General features: G+C 43.7%; 2 protein-coding genes and 1 pseudogene across 2 annotated transcripts; 1 reads left to right on the top strand and 2 right to left on the bottom strand.

The window, feature by feature from the left end:
• Positions 1-494: 494 nt before the first annotated feature.
• On the bottom strand, positions 495-15,162 carry LOC109748321 (UDP-glycosyltransferase 76B1-like; annotated as a pseudogene).
• On the top strand, positions 10,953-12,335 carry LOC109748316 ((S)-8-oxocitronellyl enol synthase ISY1-like). Its single transcript, XM_020307352.4, has one exon. The coding sequence runs from the start codon at positions 11,034-11,036 to the stop codon at positions 12,213-12,215; it is 1,182 nt and encodes a 393-aa protein (XP_020162941.1). The 5' UTR covers positions 10,953-11,033; the 3' UTR covers positions 12,216-12,335.
• Positions 15,163-17,286: 2,124 nt separating the features above from the next.
• Positions 17,287-23,023, bottom strand: LOC109748317 (DIMBOA UDP-glucosyltransferase BX9). Its single transcript, XM_020307353.4, has 2 exons — positions 22,525-23,023; positions 17,287-18,400 (listed from the first exon to the last, which is right to left on the bottom strand). Exons 1-2 carry the CDS (start codon positions 23,021-23,023, stop codon positions 17,511-17,513), a joined length of 1,389 nt encoding a protein of 462 aa, XP_020162942.1. The 3' UTR covers positions 17,287-17,510.
• Positions 23,024-27,184: the final 4,161 nt, after the last annotated feature.

The following is a 27,184-nucleotide window of genomic DNA, read 5'->3' as shown; positions in this document are numbered from 1 at the left end:
AACAACAGTAATATTACTCAACTCGAGAAGTGCTGCGTGTGTTAGCTTCTTTCGTGGCCATTTGGCTCGATGTATATGCGCTGTTGTTGTTTTTCTGGTTCAGATCCACGTGTTTCTCGTGTGGTGGCGGCTTGGGTGTTGGGCGGGCCGGCATTGTTGGAAGAGTCAACTCACTCTCGTTTGCATTCTTTTCACTCCCATTCGACGCTCTCTCTTTCCCACCCTCATTCCATTTTCCATCCAGTAGAGTGTGTGGTGAGTATAAAGGGAGTCGACACGGTTCGCTCTTGTTCACGCGATGAAGAGATGGTAGGACAAACGGATGCAGTGAGTGATCTAGGATCGATCTGATCCCTCCCTATTATTTTTAATGTGACACGTGTTGTATATGTCACATGTATAGGTGATCATTGAAGGTATTCTTCCACTGAAGGTATTCGCCCCACGTGGTGTATGCGCCCTCGAGCTCACTGAAGGTATTCTTCCATCTTTAACACGTATAGTTCATCCGACCTATTTGCACATCCACTCTCGACATGTAATTTGCTCCGTCCCAACCTAATTGCATGTCCATCCACAACATGCAACTTGCCTCACGATTGATCTCGTCATATGTCCATCCTAGCCATGCAATTTTTCTAAAATGGATGAAGTATGTTGCAACTCTACAAACATAAATGACATTACGTGCCAAATGGAAGTATGCAAATGTTGGCAGAAATGTATTAAGCAATATGCAAGTTCAGTCATATTCCAAACAAGTCCACGTATGATGAAAACATTCTAAGTTTTAGGAATGAATTCATATGAAAATAGGAAACACGTCTCATCTAAATGGAAGAAGATAATGACATTATGAAATTCACCAACAAATCAATTCTAGTTTTTGAAGAGCCTCCTTTGTTGATACACTGGGTTGCCTTGTACTTGAGATCACTTGCCTTATGCCTCATCACTTTGCCTTCTTCCTGGAAAAACAAGTTTCTAACACTCGTATCAATGGTCCCCCTCTCCAACTTGCCCTCTATCTCAAACCCTATCTTCCAGACCTCCTAGACATACCTGGCTTATCATCTGATCAGTAAAATGGGGTCTACATATCATCGGAACACCCCCACATATGCTTTCAAATGTAGAGTTCCAGCCGTTATGGGTCCAAAAGCCACCAACCGCTTGGTGCCGAAGAACTTCTTGTTGCGGGGCCCAGTTCACTACCATTCCCCTACCACGTGTTGCGTTCTTAAAGCCATTAGGTAGGCCTACCTTCCCCAAACCTTGAACCGAGTCAGGCCTGATCACCCAAAGAAACGGTACTTGGCTGTTGGCCAAGCCCCATGCAGCCTCCACTAGCTCTTCCTGATCCATAGACGCCAAGCTCCCAAAGCTCACAAATATAGCAGACTCCGCATCTTGCTTGTCCAACCGATAGTTTGCCGTAATGTGCGGCATATAGGGTTTTCTTCTCCGCCTTCGAAGGAGTGCTTCGGGAGCATCCTATACGACGCAATCTGTGTCATATAGGAAACTGACGTAGGGGCGCCGCGCAAACTGGGCCGGCCCACAGAAGTGAGGTGGAAAATAACGAACACGAGAAAAAGGGAGTTGGCATGATTCAAACATGCGACCGCCCACTCATGTGCACGAGCTGCTTGGCCAAGTGCCTGTCGAGTTCTACTGCATAAGTAACAAATCACGGACATATTTGCAAAAAATGGACCCAAAAATTGAACTTGCGAACAATTTTGACAAACACAACAAAATTTTGAAAAATTCCGAACATTTTTAAATTTTGGACAACAATGTGATTTTTTTTTAAATTCCATAATATTAGAAAAATCTGAACTTCTTTTAAATTTGGAGAACAAAATTTTGAAATCAAGAAAAAAATTTGAGCATGGGTACAAATATTTGAAAATCATGAACATTTTTTGAATTGAGAGAACAAATTTTTTAATTCAAGAGCAAAATTTGAACATGGGAAGAAAATGAAAAATCCAGCACATTTTTTGGAAGCATGAACAATTTTAATTTAGAGATGTAAAAAATTGAAATAGAGAACAAAAGTTTTACATGGGAATAAAAAAAATTTAAATCCCAATTTTTTAAAAAAAACACAAACACTTTTTAGAACAAAAAATTGAAATCAAGAACAATTTGAAAATCTGAACAAAATTTGGAAACATGAACAATTTTTTAATACATAAACAAAATTTAAAAATGAATAATTTATCGAAAATTGGAAATACTAAATGTTTTTTGAATTATTGATTTTTTTTAAAAGAAGCAAACAAAAAGTCGAACTTCTAACATTTTCTAAAAAAATTAACAAAATTTGAAAAACAGGAATAGTTTTTGAAATTTCGAAGAAATTGTGCAAACATTTTTAAATTGCTAAACATTTCTTGAAAAATAAAAATAATTTTGAAAAAGAAAAATGAAAATGAAAGAATATGAAAAGGAAAGAGAAGTAAAGTAAAAAAGAAACAACAAAATGAAAAATGTAAAGAAAATAAACAGGAAAAAAGGAGAAAAAAGAAATAGTTGGTCAGATTTCGAGCAATTCGTTCCAGGGTACCTCAGAAATTTAAAGTTCGGTCAAACATTGCCTTAATTTACGGATTTAGGCCTTTCCGAAAATAAGAAATAACTCCCGACCGCTGCCAGCACCCATGCCGGCACCTTGTCGAAAAAAAAACACCCATGCCTGCACACAAGAAAGAAACACGTGGATCTGAACCAGAAAAACAACAACAGCCGAAGACCACAAAAGCAGTCCAACACGTAGCACTGGTCGTTGAATAATGCTGCCACCTAAAACTATCCGGTTGTTGTAAGTCAATTGCCTTTTTCCAGATGCTACGACGCGTGCGTCACTGCACACGTACTAGCTCAGAGTCCTCTATAAAATGACCAGAGTCCTCCGTTGTAATGCAAGCAACCAAGGCTTCGAGCCTGTGCATGAAAATGTTTGTCAGTTTAGAAAATCATATGTTCACCTTAAGGTAAAAAAATATGTCAATAGTTCAAAACAATTATCCATACATTAAATGAAGTTTTTTCTTCATACAACACCATAAAAATGTGCTCCGAAATGTTGTAACTATTCAAATCAGATCCAAACGTACCATTGGAAGTTTCAGGCACGTCACACATAAAAAAAAGTTATTTGACGACTCAACATTGGCAAAACACATAAAGGAATGTAGTAAAGGAGAGTAATAACCAAGAATGTCATGCATCTAGATGATTGCGTTGTAGTACCATCGGTGCAATTTCATGCATCTCCATGGTTCCTTGATGATAGAGATATTGATCCGTATAGTGTTTGGACACAAACAGCTGACAAGTACTGCTTAATAACTAAGCAATTACCGGCTAGATTAACACTAACTTATTTCTAACAGTTTAGGGAAAACGTTTGCAAATGTCCAGTCTGGACGCTATTAAGCCAATTCTAACGGGGCAGCCTGAACGGATGCGGATATTGTCCATTTTTTGTCCGTTCAAGTTGGCAAAACGGACAACGAACACGGACGGACAGGCGAATACGGCTTCTGCACCCAACGGTGCTGCCCCATTTGGTAAGATGCCCGCCTGCATCATTCGTCGAACACTTAGAAGCGCGGACAACGCTCTCGTCAACGACGAGCATGCTCTTCGACGTGGCGACCCTGACGTTGCTGCTGTCTAGCGCGAGGGAGAGCGAGCTGTCATGGTCGGGTGTGGCCCGTCGCGGCGCAGTAGCTGTGGGTCCCTCCACCCCCAGCACACGCAGCGCGCGGCTAGGAGCGAGGCTAGCGGCAGATGCGGCAGTCGAGACTCCTTTGCCGCACAGCGCATGCGCAAGTGCACGCTTGATCTAGTGTCCAACACGTAGATGGCCGTCATGTGAGGAGGTCGGATGTCGCGGTGACGAGGTTGGGTTGCATCGCGCCTTGGCCCGGAGGTGCTCCACCTGGAGCACGACGCAGGCGGACGCCATCTCGCAGCAGTCCGTGGCGGTGATCAATTGCGCGGCGAATCCTCCCGGCAGCCACTGCTTGCCCAAATCCTCTAGGCAGCGGTCCTCGCTGGAGACGAGGCCTGAAGGCATCTCACCGGAACGGCGCGAGGTGGCAGGTTGAGGAGGTGTCGGCGGTGCATTGAGGTGCCTGCCGGAGTTGCCCGAGTGGCCTCGGAGGTGCGCGCTGAAGTGGAGCGAGTGCCGTGGAGCTGCGCGATGGAGTGGCGCTGAGCGCCAGTGCCGCCGCCCAACAACGTACTCCCGTGGATCCAACAACCTACTCCCGTGGATCCAGTCGCCACACAGGTAGTCCCGTGGATCCAGTCGCCACACGAACAACGTACTCCCATGGATCCAGTCGCCACAAAGGTACCCTCCGCCTCTGTAGACGTCGTCCATGGTGGACACCGCACCCGACAATTGTTCGGTTAAAGGCCATCGGCCATATTTTGATGTACTCGTTGTTCGCTTTGAAACAAACATGACGGGTTCACACAATGAGTACTGCTACGCTGAGTTCCTAGATTCATCTTCATTAAACGATAACAAAGATGAGGATGAAATAGCGGCGATAATATCTATTCTTGAAAAAGCCATAGTGAGCATATTTTTCATTTCAAGGGTTCAACAAAGGTCATATGACTATGATGACTAGTTTCCCCCGATGCACCATTCAAAATAATTTTTTCCACGTTATTATTATTCAGGCGCCTCTACACAGGTGCCAGTGTCTATATATGATGATTACTTCAAACTGAAGAAAGATGGTGTTGGTCACATTGGGTTCTCAGGTCTACAGAAGTGTACGACTGGTATGAGGATGCTTGCCTAGAACCGTAGATTTGTTGGACAAGTACCTCTGAATGTATAAGAGCACATGGTTGGAGGTCATGGTTAGATTTGCCATCGTAATGGTGAAGGAATTTGGATCGGAGTATATGCGAGAACCAAATGCCGAAGACAAAGCAATACTCATGGCACTTGAGAATCATGAGGGTTTAAATATATGCTCAGATCTCTGGATTGAATGAACTGGAAAGGGAAGAACTGCCCATATGCTCAGCAAGGACAGTAGTAGTACTAGGGCCATCATAAAAAGCCCAATATTAATCTTGAAGCGGTTACATCACAAAACCTCTGGATTTGACACTCTTTCATTGACATATCCGGGTCTCATAATGACATCGACATGTTGTAACAGTTTTCATTGCTTGCAAGGTTGTGTGAGGGAAAAGCTCCTGCGTGTAACTATATCATCAATGGACATGAATGCAATATGGGGTATTCCCTCCATTTTTATATACAAGGCCACAAACTCAAATTACATGTACCAAGATAAAAATTAATGTGTGCTTTACAAGCCAATTTATTTTCTTGTTTACCGGGCTAATTAATAGGGTGCATGCACATTAGAGGAAATTGAGTGGCCATGAGGCTAGTCATAGTGGGAGTAACTTAGCTAGTAACATAGCGCACTCCAAGAAATTTTTGCTTATGTGGCAAGTATTTAATGTGAGGTGGTAACATAATATGTTACTGTAACATAGCGTTTCCCAAGACAAAATGAGTCTACAAGCTAATAAATGAAGCCATCTATGATACTACTATCATGTTACTTTGCATTATGAAGGTAGTAACTTAGACTAGTATCATGCATATGACACTAGTCTAAGTTACTCCCCACTATGACCAGCCTGAGGGAGGAAGTAGATGAGTGTGTCATTATCATCCACTGCATGCATGCTAGTAATTAAGTCATGCTATTAATATTCGTCTCGATTACTGTTGGTGGCCTTGTATTGATGCAAAATGTATTTTTCATTGTGGCCTTGTATACAAATAGGGGCGGAGCCAGAAAATTTGGCCAATGGGTTCACTCATTACCTCACTGTGAGAATTAATTTGGTATGAATTAATTTCTTACAACAAGAGTGTAACAAACAGAATATATATATATATATATATAGACACACACACACACATACATATTGATTAAATTTAAAGCTAAAGAGTGCAAGACATACCAGTTGGATGAAATTATAAAATCACTTATTTTCATTTTATAAACATGGTAGTACCCAAATAACTTCATAGCTTCATGGTCAGCTTCTCATGTTGCTGAAAATATTGGAAAAATGACAAGTTAGTTTGACAAATTCAAAGTAAGTACCATCAAGCGAAAGAAGCATGTAAAGCCACTCGCATTTTAGTGTGTAGCCTTTCGATCTTTCATTATCATGAAAAGATCAAACGCATCATATGGCAGTAATTTATCTGTCAATTGAAAACTTTGGGAGATTATTTGCAGCAGCGGCATTCGATGTACTGCTTAATTACATCTAAAGGATGGTCTAGAAGTGCCAGCATCGTTATCTGAATCGGGTGATCAATTTCTTTTTGAGAAATATTATTGCATAACATAGTATAGACCAATCAAAGTTCAGGGGAAAATAATCAGAAAACTAGGGTAAAAGGTAATACCACACAGCAGGGACGGAGTGGTCTGATTACGTTCAGTTTTGACTTCAATTGCCAGCCACCGACAGCCGATTTACTGTTCTTGGCTTGCCGCCAGAGGCTGCCGATCTGGCGCCGTGATGGAGAACATAGATATGAAACACCGAGGGGCCAGGTTGGGAAACGAACTGGGGGAAACAATAAGCGGATGGTATGGAATCGTCCGGTCAACTGTCGAGCCTGCTGCGTGGATTGTATCGTATGGTATTGGGCTCTTCTGTTTTGAGAAATAGCTGTAGGCTTTTTGTTGGGCTATTCATCATGTTATAATAAATTTACAATGGGCTAAGAGGCTTCTTGCTCGTGCGTACTAGCTAGCTTTGATGGGTTCAAGCATGCATTTGTATTGGGTTCATGCAAGTGAATACGTGTATACATGGATGTGACGTGCAAAGATCGTTGGGTTCAAGTGAACCCAATGCCTACACGCTGGCTTCGCCACTGTATACAAAAATGGAGGGAGTACTATATTTGTGATGGTATCTATCCCTCATTGGCGACCTTTGTCAAGACCATCTCGATGCCATGAGGTAAAAAAATGTCACTTTGCTACAAGATAAGAAGGTGCCAGTAAGGATGTGAAGAGGAAATTTGGAGTGCTCCAAGCTTGTTTTGCAGTTCTTTCAAAACTTGCTAAATAATGGGATCCAGAAACATTGGAGGAAGTGATGACAGCTTGTGTGATCATGTATAATACGATTGTGGAGGATGAGGATGAGGGCGTATGCCTTGGCCTTGAAGTTCAAAACATGGGTGATCCTATATAGCCTCTAGATCAAAATCCAATGAACGTTTGAGGAATTTGTTGAACTGCATCATCAGATTCGCAATCAGCAAACTCATACATAACTTCAAAATGATCTCGGTGAGCATTTGCGGCCATTTGTGGGTGTTTCTTATGGATAATTACAACATGTGTCTGAGTAAACTGTATTCAAATTCGAACTATTTTATTTCAAAAATTATGTTTGGATTGTAATATTTTTCTTTTAAAATTATAGTTTCGTCGGAATATTTATATTTGAGTTATTGATGCGTCGTGGTATTTACTTTGATTACCTCCAATATTTGAGTACACAAGAAAAACGGATAAGCCTAGAAATATGGTGACACATTTATTTACTTTGAGTACAACGCTTGGGAATGCACGACAGAAGCGGAAATGGCTGCATGCACTTTTTCTCTTGTGGTTTCACGAGTCGTCCTCGAGTAAACAGCCAGAGGTTGGCATTGGTGCAAGCGGCGGTCATGCATGCAAAAGGTCAACTTCCTCCGACTTCCGAGCCCATTAAACTGCATGCTGTGCTTCCTCTCTTCTCGTCTTCCGAGTCCATTAAACCAACGGCGGCGCCCGGTGGTGAACCAAGCGCCGGCCATCGATCCATCCGTCTATAAACAGGGTGTTCCTCCCACACCTTCGTTCCCCCGTCCAGTATACTGCTCGGCCAGTCTCGCTGCCACACTACCTACCATCGACCGATAGTCTCCGATACGCCATCCCTACCGATCCGCCATGGCGGCTGACTGGTCGTTGCTTCCCCGGGACCTCCTCCGGCGCTTCGGCGCCGACCTCTTGGACGCCGGCGACATCGACTACTACATGGGCATGCGCGCCGTGTGCTACGGCTGGCGCTCCGCGCTCGCCAAGCCACGTCCGCTCGGCGATGGTGCCGACCCTCGGTTCCGCCCCCGGAACTTGGTCATGCTCCACGAGAAGCAGTTCCAGGAAGCCGCCGACGGTCGCCGCCTCTTCGTCAACGTCTCCACGGGACGCTTCCTCCGCCGCCGCGTCCCCATGCTCGACGACCACCGGCTGCTTGAAGCCTCCGACGGCCTCCTCATCCTCAAGGAGAAAAAATCCCCGCGCACCATCTGCGTCCTTGAGCCCTTCACAGGCTCGGTGCTCCGCACACCGTACCAGGACGAAGAGGAGCACGACGGTGATAATTGGGACGGCGGCCACGAGGACGAAGATGAGCACGACGGTGACAATGAGGAGGACGACGAAGACTGCCACTACGTGCCCCACACCGTCTACTTCGTCCCCGATCCGGCAAACGAACTTCGGGCGGTGCAGTTCCCCCAATATTCTGAGGGCCGCGAGGGATTCTACGTCCGTAGCATGCTCGCCCACGCCGGCCATGTCTACGTGGCTGACACCGAGGGGTGCGTGTTCAGGATTGTTGAAGGGGAGCGTCCATCCTTCGGTTACGGCCATCCTCGTTGAGTCGGACGGGGACCTGTTGGTGGTCAGCCTACCGTCATATTCACATGGCCGCCGCGCCGCTCAAGTTTACAGGGTCGACGTTGATCGCATGGTGCTGGACCCGCTGGACTGCATCGGCAGGCGTGCGCTATTCCTGGGCCTCAGCAGGTGCCTCTCCGTGGACGCAGACAAGTTTCCATCAATCGATCGCAACTGCATCTATATTGAAGACATGCATCTTGGAGGTGAAGTGCTTATGTACCATGCAATATACATGTATGACCTCAGTACAGATGGCATGCGAGAGCACGTCTCTGACGACCTGATTAGCCCTCTCACTCTGATCGCTCCTCTCAGTCTTGCTAAGGTTTTCCTCGACTACTGTAACCGCCTTGATGATAAGTAAATCGGCAGTTTGGCACAATTGTGTTTTATTTAGTACTAGTGCTTGGGTGAATGTACTATGAAGCGTATTCGAAAGATTGAAGGGTGATATGTGAGAGTTTCTAATCGAAGAAGTTGCCGCTTGATCGATAGAACAGTTGAAGATTGTTCTTGTTTGTTTTTTATAGCAAAAAACACATTTATGTCTAACTCCTACATCATTTGATTTTTTGATTTGCTATTTCTCATTTAGAGTCCATAGCAAGAAACAAGCCCTGCGTTGCCTTGGCCCTGGGCGACTCAGGCGCCGCCACCAACCCTAGTCCCGTCGGGCCTTCCTTCTCCCTTGCACGGCCGACGGTGGCGGCGGGGGCTTCTCTCGTGACAATCTCTTGGCTCTGTTGGGCAGCGGATCTGAAGGAGTGTCGGCGCGCGTTGGGGCCACGGTTTCTAGTGTCCGCCATCTAAGCACGGCATCCGCTCGAGGGGCGTGAGCGGCGGCTACCGGCGGCGTGGCATCCGCTGTGTCGGAGGTGTGCGGTTGGGGCTACGGCGTTGGCTGGATTTGGGCATGACCCAGATCGGATGGCGTTGTGGTTCTCCACCTTGGCCGGATGCATGGCAGGCTATGTCATGGTCTCAGCCCTCATGGCCTTGATCTGCGATGCTACTTGGGATGTTGCGGCTACAATTGTGGCTCTGGTGGTTTGGCCCTAGCAATCTTCCTCCGCCATGCGGTCTTTCTGTCAAACGTCGGCCTCTTCTATCTGGCCGCTGACACGTTCCGGTCTTTCCCGTCAGTGATCTATACGGATTGGTGAATGTAGCCCCTGGATATTTTAAAAAAATCATCTATTTTTCATAAAAGTTCATCGATATTGAAAAAGTTCACGGAATTTTAAACAAAGGTTCTTCAATTTAAATAAAATTTCATCAATTTTAAAAAAAGCTCTTTGAAGTTTTGGAAAAAGATCATCAAATAGGAAAAAACATGAAATTTGATAAAAGTTCATGGACTTTTTAAAAATATATGGATTTGCCAAAAAAATCACAAATTTGGAAAAGTTTATCAAGTTTAAAAAATCATCGAATTGAAGAAAAAGTTCATGTATTTACGAACAATTCATCGAGCCAGTAAGAACAAAAAGAAAGAAACAGAAGATGAAACGGAGAAAAGAAAAAAAGAATAAGGAAAAGGACGAATAAAAGAAGAAATAAGTGAAAGCTAACAGATCCTGGTGGGGGGCGTGGTGGTTAACTATGCTACCTCGACGACAATAGTAATGGTGCCTGGAGCGTCAAATAGGGTCTGCCTTCCGTTCCTCCACTGGAAGGCATGATTCGTTCCATCTGGGGTACCCACAAGTGTGACGTTCGGTAAAAAAAAATGAAACCGACCCGGGCTAGACTAGCCTGTTGGCATTTTTTTATAAAAAAAACTCCATAAGCACCAAACGCTCAAGCCCATACTTGAATTCTGGTGGACTTGAAGGAACTCCCCCACCTTATTTTATCGCTTAAGGCTTTTTCAAAAGAAAAGAAAATTCCCGACCGCCCTCGACACCCATGCCGCTACACAAGAAAGAAACACATGGAACTGAACCAGAAAAACAACAAGAGCGCATACACATCGAGCCACCTGACCACGAAAGCAGTCCAACACGTAGCATTGGTCGTTGAATAATGCTGCCACCTAGAACTATCTTGTGTTGTTGCTAGTCTATCTTCTTGTTGTAGGGCAATTGCCTTCTTCCAGATGCCACGCCGCGTGCGTCACTGCGTACGTACTAGCTCATACTATTAGTCTATAAAATGACCAGAGTCCTCCGTTGTAATGCAACCAAGGCTTCGAGCCTGTGCTGTACCTATACGTGAGCTTCAGTGCCGAGTGAGCCATAGTAGCCTAGCTAGCTGACTCCCGCGATGAGCTGGTGGTGGGCGGGCGCGGTGGGCGCCGTCAAGAAGAGCCAGGAGGAGCGCACCGAGCCCTCCTTCCAGAGCGTCGCCCTCGTCGTCGGATCCACCGGCATCGTCGGCACCTCGCTGGTGGACATACTGCCGCGCCACGACACCCCCGGCGGGCCCTGGAAGGTGTACGCCGTCTCCCGTCGCCCGCTCCCTCCCTGGTCCCCGCCGCCCTCCCCCGCCGTCACGCACCTGCACCTCGACCTGGCCGACCCTGTCGCCGTGGCGGAGGCCCTCACGCCGCTCACCGACATCACCCATGTCTTCTACGCCGCGTGGTCCAGCCACCCGACGGAGGCTCAGAACCGGGAGGCCAACTCCGCCATGCTCCGCAACGTGCTTTCCGTCGTCGTCCCGGGCTGCCCCGCGCTCGCTCATGTCTGCCTCCAGACCGGCCGCAAGCACTACATCGGCCCGTACGAGGCCATCGGCAAGATCCCCGTCCCAGACCCGCCCTACACCGAGGATATGCCCCGCCTCGATTACCCCAACTTCTACTACGACCAGGAGGACGTCCTCTTTGAGGAGGTCTCCCGCCGCGACGGCGCCGTCAGCTGGTCTGTGCACCGTCCCTCCGTGGTCTTTGGGTTCTCTCCCCGGAGCGCCATGAATGTCGTGGCCAGCCTATGCGTCTATGCCGCCATCTGCCGCAAGGAGGGCGCCATGCTGAGGTGGCCTGGGAGCAGGGTTGCCTGGGAGGGCTTCAGCGACGCCTCCGACGCGGATCTTGTCGCCGAGCAGGAGATCTGGGCAGCCGTCGATCCGTTGGCAAAGAACGAGGCTTTCAATTGCAGCAATGGAGATTTGTACAAGTGGAAGCAGCTCTGGCCGATGGTGGCTGACCGATTCGGGGTGGAGTGGGCGGGATATGAGGGAGAGGAGAGCCGGTTCATGCTCGCCGACGCCATGGCCGGGAAGGAGGCGGTGTGGGCAGAGATCCTCCAGGAGAATGAGCTTGTCACGACGGAGCTCCAAGAGATCGCCAATTGGTGGTTCCTCGATGCCGTGTTCAATGTCAAGTGTGAGCATTTGGATAGCATGAACAAGAGCAAGGAGCATGGATTCCTTGGATTCCGTAACACGGCCAAGTCCTTCAACGCATGGATTGATAAGATGAAGGTTTTGAAGATTGTTCCATGATGCTGCCACATCCCATTTCCTTTCTTTGAAGTTAGTTTCATTACATCATTTCTGTGTTTGGGTTTGGGAAGGTGGCATGATGTAAAATGTTATAATCCAGAATAACATATGACGACCAAATATATCTCCGTGTGAATGAATTATCCATGCTCATCATGTGTTCACAACGATTGTGAGCGTCAAAATCATTTTTCCATTCAATTGTTCATTCTTGTAAGGCACTAATACTCGTGTTTGTTATTGCTGGTCTGTTGCTTTTGACTTCAGAACTGAGATAGCTCCCAAAAGCCGGCACATCTAGTTGATTGTTCTAATTGATTGCTGATGTTGGCATATTTGACAAATATCACTAGTTGGGTACTGCGTTTTGATTTCCGGTTTGCGTTTTTTTCCGCCACCAAACGAGATGGCCGAAATTCGGCTATTTTAAAAATCTTGGTAAAATCTCGGACGAAATTACAAAACCAAAATTTGAATTTTAAATAAAAATTGACAAAAAATTGGCCGAAATTCAGCCGGAAAATTTGAAAACAAGCAGAGGAAAAGTATAGCAGTTGAACAACACCGAGGAGTACGTAAATAAATGTTTACCGAACTAGCGTTGGGGATTAAAAGATCTGCATCAGTCTCTCTTTCAGGTCCAAAAGAAAAGATTGAAACAAGGACAACGAGAGGTGTTGCAGAGTTGAGGAAGAATCGCCGATGGATTCAGCTGCAACCCGCAGCCAGCAGAGGTCAACAAAAAGGAGTCTTGCCATCAGGAAGGCGCGAACGGGGCAGGAGCGAGGCTCGAGCGGGGAGGCAGTCGGCGACGAGTGGAAGATCTGGGCGGAGCGCCGCCGCCGCACACACGGGAGGAGCAGGGGGGTCGTTAGTTGTTTAGGGTTCGGGTGTTCGGTTCGCTACTGTTAAACTTAGGCAGACAAGGGGAGGCCCCAGAAGTTGGATTGGGCCAAAAAACTGTTCAAAATGGGCCGAAAAATTTGGCCGGCACAGACATTTACCAGGCCCAGGCGAGATGGACGAAATTCGGCCGAAAATTGTTTTTTTCGGCCGAAAATCAAAACACTAGTTGGGTATCAAAATCTGATTTGAAATCGTGTTTTCTGTCTCCAACAATAGCCCCTAAAAGCTCATCTACTACTTTTTCACCACAAAAAGATTCCAACCGCGGCAACAGAGCCTAGCTCTTAATCTGTAGTCTCTTTTCTCATGACATCACATGTAGTCTCTTTCTCATGGCACAAAAAGTAAGCCCTATGAAGAGGAATAGAGGTTGGGGCCGTCACTGCGGGCCGCTTGAGAGAAAGATGTGCGTGTGTTTCTCCATCTTAAAGGGAAAAAGGAAACAAAACCTCACCTTCATCTCAAAACTGGGAAAATAATTATCACATCACATCCATATTAAAAAGAAAAAAATAGAAAAACTTTCCTCAAAAAGAATAAGGAAAAAAATCTCACTTACATGCTCCAAAAAAATCAAAAAAATTCTCACCGCGGCCAACCAACATGCACCATGTGGCATAGCTGGCCGGCAGCGTTTCACTCTGCCTTAATGTGTTTGATGATGGGCACCATCATTACCATTGTGTAATGTTAATCGTATAGTAGCGGCAGCATCAACTAATGCAATTGTAATATTAGGTTGCCCTTCATGTATAGTATTTCTAGGAGAATGGCGTTTTGGCTCCTAGGTGTAAATACACCTATTATGAAATATGTATAAAAACACATTTCAAAATGTTAAAAGTTCGAGAAAAAAAACTCGCGTGTACATCCAGACATCCTATATTCGCACACAAAATTTCGGTGAAAAGGGACATTTTTTATGGCATGTAAAAAATAGATGAAAAAAATGCCTCGTGAATAGCTGTAATCAAGCATTGAAAATTGCTTTTTTTTACACAAGCTACAAAAAATGTCCTTTTTCATCGAAACTTGGTGCACACACATATAATGTCCGAATTTACACGCATGGTGCATATACACCTATGAGACAATGTGTATTTAGATGTTATTGTCAAAATGTACATAATTATATTGTGAACCATGAAGATGAAAGCAATTCTCACCTGTTGATGGGGCATAGTTTCGACTGCCACCTAATGCATGCCTCTTTTATAAAACTAGCAAAATGGCCCGCTCTACCCTTGGGCTACATCCTTTTATCCCTCTCTCATAAGTTGTGCAAATGACCCTATATAAACCACAGGGTCAGAGGAATTTTCTAGAATAAGTCACATGAACATAAGGAATTTCTTGACTCAACATTGATAAGGCAATGCACGTAATTGGCTTGTAAAATACATCTTAACACATGTGTTGGAAATAAACTTGCGATATATTACTATGTGGGGCGTGCTATGTGTCCCCGGGTTGATCTTTTGAATAGATCGCCCGGGTTGCAAGCTGTAAGATCTGATACTATTGAGTCGTTGACCGGCGCCCTCCACCATTGCAAAAAGAGCTAATGTTGCAAAAACCTTTGCAACATAAGTCGTGTTGCAGAAACCTCTGTAACAAATGTTACATTACAATTTTAGTTTATTTTATTTTGCAAAAGAGACCATATTGTAGGAATTGTTGCTGCGGCGGCACCATGCGCGCTGGTGCTCCTCTAGGATGGCGATGCACATGAACATAATAGACTTTGCCTCCTAGTTGTCTAAACAATATAAATGACTTCTATCTTGAGCCAATAGGCTGCTTTAGGCACCTGAAGATATCTTGGGTTCAAAGCCAATCGCGTACAATCGGACACCTACGCCATCGATGGTCCTTCGGAGCTCAGCATCTTTGAGGTCACAGAATGTGTTGAGGATGACACCGTACGAACACCTTGATTCTTCCACAATGCATTCTAGGCAGGTGGACATCGTTTCATATGGAGTTGTGGTTGAGAAGACTTTGTCTCGCAACCAGAGTGGTGGGGATCATCCAGTGGCATATTTAGTTGCAAACGATCTGAAATTTAGTTAACAAAATAATCAACTACCGGGTGACGTATGTGAGGATGCATCTGCATTATTAGGAAACTAAGAAATATAAATATGTGAGTCTAGTTTACAATTAATGTTATTGTGATTGTCGTTGTGTGTGGCAATGTGCATGCATATGTGAATATGAGTAGTAGTGCAAGTTTACAAAATGTATATGAGGATGCATGTTCATTATTAGAAAGCTATTTTTACTCTGATTTGTCTACTCCATCTCAATGGTGGTCACTCTATATATAAGTATGGTCTTACATGCAGTTGCACTCGACTCCATGTGCCATCTATATTTATTTTACGACTCATCCTTGGGGCTTGCATTTGGTGGAAATGTTATATATTCCCTTTCAACCGATTCTTGCTCTAGTGTATTTTTGATTTCTTTATTGTTTTCTTATCCTTTCTTTCCAAATTTCATTGCACCATAGGATATGCTTCTAGGTTGCCGCTACTTGTTACCACAAAGCAATCGACTATTTTTTTTATAGTTTTGCTCGGTTTGTGAGTTGTTCGATCCTGCCAAAAATATATACTTTGATCATCAATTCACTGCTTTCTGACTGGCCCATTATTCCAGTGATAAGTTATGACTTTTAGCACAGGGCCTCAGTTGAGGGACTACAATGCACAGGTCAGCCCACTCGTGTGCATCTCTATGCCTTACATTGATGTGAGCTAAACTAGTATATACCTTAATTTCTCTATTTCCATAAAAAACATAAATTATGTTGGTGGACTAAGAATTTTGCAAAGGAAATGCTAACAAAGCATTGCTATAAGTTGATCATTTAACTATACAAATTGTTCCAACAGGCCATACAAAATTGTCATGCAAGCGAACTTTTTTGTTTGACAAATGTTGCATCATTTATAAAAAGATTTTTAATCATCTCAACAGAAGTGTTCATATGGCTTTTGGAAATGTGCCACTAGTTAAAGAAAAAAGTCCTGTTACTGACTTAAAACGTCTATCTCGCATCAGGAAATGTAATGCTAGTTCAAGAAGAATGTTCGCCAATCTCAACAAAATTGAAAACATGTCATTAAAAATGTGTTGCGGGTTCAAGAAAAATGTCCCAACTATCCATCCAGCATCACGAAAATATCCAGGAAAAATGTTATAACTATTCAAAACACATTCAAAAGCATTCTAAAAAATATATGGAACGTGAGACTTTTTTTTATTTGCTCTAGGGCTCCATGGAGCAAAAACAATTCGAAAATTAACTTTCAAAATTTCAAAAAAATCTGAAAATAAACACACAAGTTCTTGTAGATGTATACATGATACGTTTGAAATTTTATCATGAAATGTGTTTCGATGTGATCTATACAGAAAGAACAAAAAACATGTACTTATATAGTGAATAGTACATGTGCTAGTAATACATGATTTTGTCTTTTTGTGGTTCGCATAAAAAAATTATTTCGCCATGAAACTTTGCAACAAGTAGTATACATCCATATGTATGCTTGAATTTTTTTCATATTTTTAAAACCTATTTTTTTAACTTTTGTAACAAAGGGCTCCATGGAGCTCGAGTTCATTTAGTAATTTCCGCGGGAACATCACATATAAGAGAAAAGGACATGACTCAACATAGGCAAAATAACAAAAAATAAAAATGGCACACATCTAAATGATTATGTTGTTCCATTAGTGCAATGTCATGAATCTACATGATTCCCCTAATTTTATATGTCACCTCTCCATCTAATATGACAGCTTCCTAGTGTATACTCAACTAACTCGATAAACATTTTATTTCACTCGCTGGAAGAATAGTTGTGTTTTAATATTGTGTCATCCATGTTCTTCGCATCACCTTACATTTAATTCTTTAACTTAATATTGTTATGCTGAAATTTATTCCGGTTGCCAGATATTAAATGCTAATGAATGGAATATCAATTTGCTAGTTTCTAAAAATTTGCAAAGTTTTAGCAAGTTTATAGAAAAACTTATGAACAACTACAAACTAAAAATATACAATATGATTTTTTTACTATGTATTTAATGGTACTAATTTGGTACGTAGTTATTGATAATTTTTCAACTTCGCGCAGTTTGACTTGAGATAAAAAAATTATAGATCTTCTTTTTAAGCACAGATGAAGTATGTTATAACTCTAATAATATAACATAAATAATATTGGGTGCGAAATGAAATTATGAGGAATTTGGCAGAAATGTATTAGGCAATATATAAGAGTTCACACATATGCCAAACAAGTCCATGTACGGTAACAACATTCTAAGTTTCAGGGACGAATTCATATGAAAATACAAAACAAGACTCATCTAAATGGAACAAGGTAATGACATCATAAAATCCACCAACAAATTGATTCTAGTTTCTGAAGAGCCTCCTTTCTTCATACACTCGGTTGCTTTGTCCTCGAGATCTTTCGCCCTCCGCCTCATCTCTCCACCTTCTTCCTGGCAAAACAACTTTCTAACACTCCTCTCAATCTTCCCCCTCTCCAACTTTCCCTCTAACTCAAATCCTACCTTCCAGACCTCCTGGACATACCTGGCATTTATCATCTGATCGGCAAAATGGGGTCTACATATCATCGGAACACCCTCACATATGCTTTCCAACGTCGAGTTCCAGCCGTTATGGGTCCAAAAGCCACCAACCGCTTGGTGCCCAAGAACTTCTTGTTGAGGGGCCCAACTCACCACCATTCCCCTACCACGTGTCACCTCCTCAAAGCCTTCAGGTAGGCCTACCTTCCCTGAACATTGAACCAAGTTTGGCCTAATCACCCAAAGAAATGGCAAGCAACTATTGGCCAAGCCCCATGCGGTCTCCACTAACTCTTCCTGGGTCATGGATGCCAAGCTCCCAATGCTCACAAATAGAACGGACTTCACCTCCTGCTTGTCCAGCCAATTCAAACAAGTTTTGTCTGTATCCAACATGCTACTCTGGGCACTTGGAGATATCTTGTGAAGCGGACCAACTGCGTACACTGGGACACCTAGACCATGGATGATCTTTTGGAGGTCGGCACCTTCAAGCTCACTAAAGGTGTTAATGATGACACCAGAAGAATACCTCGCAGATTCCATAATGCGTTCAAGGCAATTGGACATCGTTTCATGCGGAGTTGTGGTTGAGAAGACCATGTCTCCTAGCTGGAGTGGTTGGAGATCATCCAGTGGCATGTTCAATTGCGCATGATCTGAAAATTTGGTAAAAATTTTTGCCAATCATTGGTTGACTATTTGAGAATGCACCATTAGGAAATTAGGAACCTTAAACATGTGAGTCGGGTTTTCAACAAATGTTGATACTTGTAGGTGATTGTGGTTGTGTGTGGTAGTGTACATATGTAAATGTGAGTAATAATTTGTGCTTATAAAATGTTCTATATCCATAGGTAGCTACTTTCACTTTGATTTTTCTTCGTCCATCTTAACGCAAGTCACCCCATCTCTATACTCTTACCATGAGTCTTACTAAATACCAGTTGTGTTATTTTTTTGTGTTTGAGGAAGAAAGTAGGTTTCCTACTGCGTATTATGTTAATTTTTGAGCATGAACGGACGGGTTAGGGTACTACAAGGCTTATGCCTCTAAGAAAAACAAGAATATACAGAAGCAAATCATATCATGTCAAACAAAGGAATCAATACAACGAGTTGTGTTAAATTGAGGCGACTCTTTTGCATGCAGTTGCACTTCACTCCATGTGCCATCTATTTTTCTGTATGACTCGTTCTTGGAGGTTGCAATATCTCCCTTTCAATTGGTGCTTGGTTCAGTGGACTTTTTGGTTTTAGCATTTCTTTTCTAAATTTTATTGAAGCATAGGATATGTTGCCACTAATTTCTTGGAGCCGCACCTCGGTACACGGTACTTTTCGAGTATTCAAGCGACTGTCTGTATCAACCACAGTCAAATTTATGACAAAAAAGAAGTCCCATTTATCATTTTTCCTTATGAAAACATTCAATTATAGTTGTCCTTACTTTGTGTGATTACTTTTTATGGTCATTTTCTGTAATTAGCTATCATGGGTACTTCCGGTTAGACGCACATTGCGTCAAATTGCTACATTCTGCAAAGAGCTCACGTAGTCCCTTTTATGGCGAGCCCATTTAGTCAGCATGGATATCGGTTTTTGGAACCTTCTCAAAGATTCATAGCCTTTTTTCATGTTGTTTCTTTTACCGGTTTTCTATGGTTTCTTTTTTCACAAAAACCTTTTAAAAAGTTCAGAAATTTTAAAATGATAATATTTTCGAACTTTATTCATAAATTTTGAAAAATGTTGAGGAATTTTACTAAAAATAGTTCTAAAATACGTCCATATTATCAAAATTCATTCACAAATGTAAAAAATATTCATGTTTTAAAAAATGTTGGAGAATTTTAAAAATGTACTTGTTGTCAAAATTTTGAAATTATAAAAAATGTACCGAGTTTCAAAATTTTGGACTTACAAAAAATTGCATTTTCCAAAAAATCTTAGAAATTTCAAAAAAATAATTGTGTTTTCAAAATATTATAGCTTCTGTAAGAAATATTCGTATTTTCAATAAAACAGAAAATAAGAGGAACATAAAGAATTGATATCTATAGTTACTGGGTCGCTACAGTGACCGGTTCACTATGGTGGTAGTTGTTGCAATGAACCTGCTTGATACGGTGCACCAGTCAGTACATCGGTCGCTACAATACGCGTTAAGTGGGCCAGACCAGTTGTGGCCTCGCATGTGCATTGGATTCTTATTTGAGGCAAAAAGCGTTATATAGGTGCTTCCGCTACCTTTGATTAGAAAAAAGGAGCTTCCGCTACCATGATTGATCATGTCTGAAAAAAATAGGCTTGATATATTCCTTACTTTGGCCCGGGCCTGTTACTAGATTGATAGGCCATGGCTTTGTTGGCACGAGAGCCATGAAATCACTAATTAAGGAGTTATCCTTGTAAATGGCACTCCCACCTTCTCTGTTGCTAACAAATGATGCACTATATTTGCCCCACTTGTCGCAAACTAGGAGCTTTCCTTTTTTTTAATAGATTCATTTTTTTAAATGGTTTATCTCTTGAACCATGTGTCCAAAGCCCTAATAATTTTCATTGTTGGATTTCTCGTGTTGAGATCTTTGAAACTAGATCACAAGTTAATAGGTTTATGTGAACTTTTTAAAAATGAAATACGTGGAATAAAAAATCAAACAAAAAAGAAATAAAAAACAGGAAGAGAACAGAAAAACAAAATATGAAAAACTAAAACCAAAAAAGACAAAAAAAATAGAAAAAGGAAACTAAATAAAACCAGAACCTTGAAACACAGTCGTGCTCCTCTAATAGCATAGGTCGTATTTTCCTGAATAATCAATTATGAGCCGGGGCTCATCTGCTCCTGGTGAACAGTAAATTCAAAAAAATACTAAAAATCCAAAAAAATCTGGAATTTTTTACGTGGAAGATGTTCGAGCATGTGATGTCCGTGTCAAATTTCAGCTCGTGGCAAAAAAAATTGGTCAAACGGTGCGCAAATTGTAAGCTTTCTCACAGGCACCAAATTTGTCTTTTTATCAAGAGCTATTGAAATGTCCAAAATCCACGAAATTCAGCGTGGATTTGACGCAAATGAGTCACAAACAAAAAACTGATTTTTTTTAAAGAAATACTATTTTAAACGATTTTACCTTGCATCCTAATGTGCAAATGCACTCCGCTTCTGTATTTTCCCCATTTTTGGGGAAGCACAACTATGCTTCTCGTGGAAGCACAGGCTATGGTTCTCACGAAAAAGTGCTGCTTCGCAAAAAAGAAAATCCTCCAAAACTAGGGAAAACAAAGAAAAAATTAAGAAGCCAAAAAAGGCAAAAAAAACCCAAATAAAACCCAAAAACGCGTGGAAAAATACTGAAAACGCGAGGGTGAGCCCAAAGTGTGACATGCGACGGGGGTTGGGCGCATCAGTTGACACGCTCCTAACCCAAGAAAGAGACCTTTGCGGGAGCCCTCCAAGGCATAACCCTTAATTAGTTACTCCGCAAGAATCGTAGGTTTTTTTAGTGGAAGGAGAGACGTAGTTGAGGAATCCCCCTAGCGCTGCTCACTTGGGCCGGCCCATGATATGTTTCTATGCAGCATCTCTAACGCTTTACATCGATGTGAGCTGAACTAGTTAGCCAGTGTGCAGTTTGCTAAAAAAAAGGTAGCTAGTCTGTTCTAGAGGTGTATCTTAACTTCTGGATTCCATAAAGAAAACATAAATTCTATTAATGCACTAAGAAACTCGAATAAAAAACACAAACAAAGCATTAGTACAGGTTGTTCTGATGGGTCATAAAAAGTTGCTCCATGCTAAGGAACATTTTGTTTTGACAAATGTTGCATCATTTCTTTAAAAAAATCAAGCGTCGCAACAAAAGCGTTCAGCTGGTTTTCGAAAATGTTCATCTGGTTGAAGAAAAAAATTCCAATGATTAACTTCATCTCACATCAGGAAATGTAATACTAGTTCAAGAAAAATGTTCGACAATGTCAATATAATTATAAACACACCTTAAAAACTGGGCCACTAGTTCAAGAAAAAACTTTCCAACTGTTACATCAAAATGTGGCGGTTTTTTAAATGATGTGTTCACCTTAAGTTAGAAAATATGTCAATAGTTCAGAACAATGCTCCATACATTAAATGATGTTTTTCATCCAGCTCCATAAAAATGTCCAGCGAAAATGTTGTAACTATTCAAAACACATCGAAAAGCGTCGTAGGAAATTTCAGGCACACCATATATAAAAGGAAATTACTTGATGACTCAACATTGGTAAAACACATAAAGGAATATTAATGTAGTAAAGGAGAAAAATAACCAAAAATGGCATGCATCTAGATAACTACGTTGTACTTGTACCATCGGTTACAATGTCATGCATCTCAATGATGCATCTAAATTGCTATGTCACCTCTCCGTCTAATGCAATGTTTGCTATTGCATACTCATCTAAATTGCTAAACATTTTATCTCACTCACTGAAAGCATAGCTTATTTCTTTTCCTTATTAACGCATGGATATAAATGGGTGTATTATCTTTACTTTATATATTAGACAAAAGTATTTCGTATTAAGGATTTATATGGTGTTTGTATACAAAATTTATAATTTTCTGAATGTTCTACTTTTCTGTATTAAAAGTCTAATTGAAGTAGGCATTCTCAAGGCTAAAGTTTTACTCGCATCGGCTAAGAAAAAGTTGCAGTACTACTTGCGTGTCAACTGTCCCGATGCAGAAAGTGCTGCGAACTGTTTGTTTGTTAGGTAGGTGTGGTGGTAGTACCTTGTAGCGGGAGGAGGCCCTTGTCGCAGAGCGCCGGGAAGGCCATGTAGGCGACGAGGCAGGCGGCGCCACCCGTGCGAAGCACCAGCGTCGGCACGCCGAGCCGGTCGGCGACCACCTGCATGCCCCGGAGGTTGGAGTCCAGCACCAGGCACGCCGGCCGCGCTCCCTCCTCCTCCTCCAGCACCTCGCGGAGGCTGTCCTGGAAAGCTCCTTGCAGGCGCTCGTTGAAGCGCAGCAGCGCCCCGACGAAGTCAGCATCGCTGCCCGTAGGGACGAGGTCGGCGGCCGGCACGCCGGCTCCGACGGGCACGAAGCGGTACCCCGCCACGGGGTCCGGCGCGTTGAAGGCGGCGTGGAAGAGGGTGACTCGGAGGCCCCGGGCGTGCAGCACGTCCGCCAGCTGCAGCATCGGGCTCAGGTGGCCCTGGAACGGCAGCGGGAACATGAGCACGCGCCGGCCGGGGATCGCCGGAGCCTTCCCCGCCTCGCTGGCCATGGCTTTTGTTAGGATTCTGATTGGTGATGGGGATATCGATCCGTACAGTGTTTGGTTCCTATAATATACAGGAAACGTGATCATTAGTAGTAGTTGGATGGATCTGGATTGGGTCGAAATAAAAGAGCATTGAGCGCAATGAAGAGAATGGATGGATGGATGGATACGGGATGCCAGCACGAGGATTCGGGTGCGTGCTTTGTTTAGGGAGAAAACTATTGCAAATGTCCGGACCAGACCGACCGTCCTGACGGTGACCCAAATGGACGTGAATATTGTCCATTTTTTATCCGTTTGATGAGTAGGGAACACGGACAACGGACACGGGCGGACAGACGGATACAGGCTCATCACCCAACGGTGCTATCCCATTTGGTGAGATGTCCACCCACGTCATTCGTCAAACACCTAGAAGGCGCAGCCAACGACAACGTCACCGACGAGCATGCTCTCCGACGTGGCGGACCACGATGCCGGTGATCCGCTACGCGGCGAATCCTCCGCTGCTTGCCCAAATCCTCCAGGCAGTAGTCCTCGCCGAAGACGAGGCCCGGAGGCATCTCGTCGGAACAGCGCGAGGCGATGGGTTGAGGAGGTGTCGATGGTGGGTTGAGGTGCCCGCCGGAGTTGCCCGAGTGGCCTCGGAGCTGCACGCCAGAGTGGCCGCGGAACTGCGCGCCAGGAGTGCCGTGGAGCTTCCCGACGGAGTGGCCCCGAGCGCCCGCGCCATCGCCCAAACTTGCCTTGTCACGCCGTCGCATTGTTGCCCCGCCTTGCCGCATGCCGACCCGTCGCCGTTGGAGTTGTCGCGCCCATTGGGTCATGGCAGGAGACAGAGAGAGAGAAGGAGAGATCTGTGGGCTGCGCCCCCCTTGTATCAATGACAGACGGGCTCGGGCTCGAATGCAGCGGACACAGCCGACGCGAAGGACATAGAGAACGTCCGGTTTGTGTCTGCTACGGATCCAAATCGCGAGCAAATTTGGGACTAAAATGAGTCAAAACAGACACAAAATGAACAAAAAATGAGAATGGGTCGCTGCGTTGGGCCATAGTTTTTTGTCAGTTTAGACCCAAAAGAATGCGCGTGAACCAAATGGGGTCATGCGTTGGAGTTGGCCGTAGCCATTCAATGTGGATCATCAAATTGATCCGGACTGATATGGACATCTGAAATCCCGCAGCCCAGCCCCAAATTAAGCGCAGTTGTGAGGACACCGGACATCCTTCACATCGGACTTCGACACCTCGGACTATCCCAAAATCCCACCTGGAGCCCGCATATTTTCATAATAATAACCTCCTCCTTCGTTATCTATCTCCCGGTCCCAGAGATGCCGTTGTAGCCTCCCGAACGCCGCCCAAACCCTCTTCCACCACCCCATCCAGAGGCCGCATATTTCCACAATACTTCCATCCTCCTCCGCTCTCTATAGCATGTTCCCGACGACCGCCGCCACAGCCCCCTGGATGTCGCCCAGGCCTTTGCCAGAGCCATGCTGGAGCCCTGCCGATGCCGCCCATGCCTTGCCGAACACAAACAACACACCCCCTGGATCCAATTGCCACACAGGCACCATCCGCCACTGTAGACGCCATCCATGGTGGACACCGCACCCGACAATTGTTCGGTTAAAGGCCATAGTGCAATATTTTGATGTACTCATTGTTCACTTTGAAACAAACACGAGGGACTCAAACAATGGGTACTGCTACGCCGAGTTCATAGATTTGTCTTCATCGAATGATGACAAAGATGAGGATGAAATAGTAATGATGACATTTATTCTTGAAATAACATAGCGAGCATTTTTTCACTTCAAGGGTTCTCCTACCTCTTGAGCTTGCATTGATTTTTCCCTTGAAGAGCAAAGGGTGATGCAGCAAAGGAGCGTAAGTATTTCCCTCAGTTTTGAGAACCAATGTATCAATCCAGTAGGAGACTACACAGCAAGCCACCGAATACCTGCACAAACAAACACCAACTTGCAACCAACGCGACAAAGGGGTTGTAAATCCCTTCACGGTTATTCGCAAAGTAAGGTCTGATAGAGATGATAAATGGTAAAGTAATACTTTTGGTATTTTTGGTTTATGGAATGGGAAGTAAAGATTGCAAAGAAAGTAAATAGGAAACTCGAGATTGTAGATCGGAAACTTATATGATGGAAAATAGACCCGGGGGCCATAGGTTTCACTAGAGGCTTCTCTCAAGATAGAAATTATTACGGTGGGTGAACAAATTACTGCCGAGCAATTGATAGAAAAGCGCAAAGTTATGACGATATCTAAGGCAATGATCATGAATATAGGCATCATGTCCGTGTCAAGTAGACCGAAATGATTCTGCATCTACTATTATTACTCCACACATCAACCGACTCCTGCCTACATCTAGAGTATTAAGTTCATAAGAACAGAGTAACGCATTAAGCAAGATGACATGATGTAGCGGGATTAACTCAAGCAATATGATGAAAACCCCATTTTGTTATGCTGGATGGCAACAATACAATACGTGCCTTGCTGCCCCTAGTGTCACTAGGAAAGGACACCACAAGATTGAACCCAAAGTTAAGCACTTCTCCCATTGCAAGAAAAGCCAATCTAGTTGGCCAAACCAAATCGATAGTTCAAAGAGACTTGCAAAAATATCAAATCATGCATATAAGAATTCAGAGGAGATTCAAATAATATTCATAGATAAACTTGATCATAAATCCACAATTCATCGGATCTCGGCAAACACACCGCAAAAGAGTATTACATCGAATAGATCTCCAAGAACATCGAGGAGAACTTTGTATTGAGAATCAAAGAGAGAGAAGAAGCCATCTAGCTACTAGCTATCTGATAACCCACAAGTTTAGGGGATCAATTGTAGCCACTTTCGATAAGTAAGAGTGTCGAACCCAACGATGAGCTAAAGGTAGAACTAATATTCCCTCAAGTTCTATCGACCACCGATACAACTCTACGCACGCTTAACGTTCGCTTTACCTAGAACAAGTATGAAACTAGAAGTACTTTGTAGGTGTAACGGGATAGGTTTGCAAGAATATAAAGAGCGCGTAAATAAAAAGTATGGGCTGTTTAGATAAAGACACAACTAAATTAGTTTTAGTAGAGAGCTTTTTGTCACGTGAAAGTTATTTGTCCCTAGGCAATCGATAACTAGACCGGTAATCATTATTGCAATTTTATTTGAGGGAGGGGCATAGGCTAACATACTTTCTCTTCTTGGATCATATGCACTTATGATTGGAACTCTAGCAAGCATCCACAACTACTAAAGATCATTAAGGTAAAACCCAACCATAGCATTAAAGTATCAAGTCCTCTTTATTCCCATACGCCATGACCCACTTATCCGTGTTTGTGTTTCAGTCACTCACGCAACGCATACAATAAGCAAACCATGAACATATTGCAAACCCTACAGCGGGGATCCCTCATGCTTGCGCGACACGGAGAGCACCATAGGATAGCACCAATAATAAAACATGCAACTCAAACCAATCACGATCATCAATTAACCCATCGGACAAAACGGATCTACTCAAACATCATAGGATAGCCATACATCATTGGGAAATAATATATAGCATTGAGCACCATGTTTAAGTAGAGATTACAGCGGGTAAAAGAGGGGTTACACCGCTGGATAGAGGGGGGAAGAGTTGGTGATGACGGCCGTGAAGTTGTTGGTGTAGATTGCGGTGACGATGATGGCCCCGGCGGCGTTCCGGCGCCACCGGGAGAGAGGGGGAGAGAGCCCCCTTCTTCTTCTTCCTCCTTGACCTTCCCCCTAGGTGGGAGAAGGATTTCCCCTCTGGTCCATGGTCTCCATGGCGGCGGAGGGGCGAGAGCCCCTCCGAGATTGGATATGTCTCTCTGTCTCTCTCTGTTTCTGCGCTCCCTGATTCTGGCCTTTCACCATTTCTTATATTCCCGGAGATCCGTAACTCCGATTGGATTGAAATTTGAACACGATTTTATCCGGATATTAGCTTTCTTGCGGCGAAAGAAGGGCACCAACCGCCTTACGGGGTGTCCACGAGGGTCAGGGGCGCGCCCCCTGCCTCGTGGCCCCCTCGGGCATCGTCTCGCGTTGATTCCACTTCCCAAAATTCACATATATTCCAAAAAAAATCTCCGTCA

Source organism: Aegilops tauschii, chromosome 3, assembly GCF_002575655.3.
Source record: "Aegilops tauschii subsp. strangulata cultivar AL8/78 chromosome 3, Aet v6.0, whole genome shotgun sequence".
Taxonomy (NCBI): domain Eukaryota; kingdom Viridiplantae; phylum Streptophyta; class Magnoliopsida; order Poales; family Poaceae; genus Aegilops; species Aegilops tauschii.
Note: the sequence above shows the minus strand (reverse complement) of the source record. Positions and strands in the feature narration are given on the sequence as shown.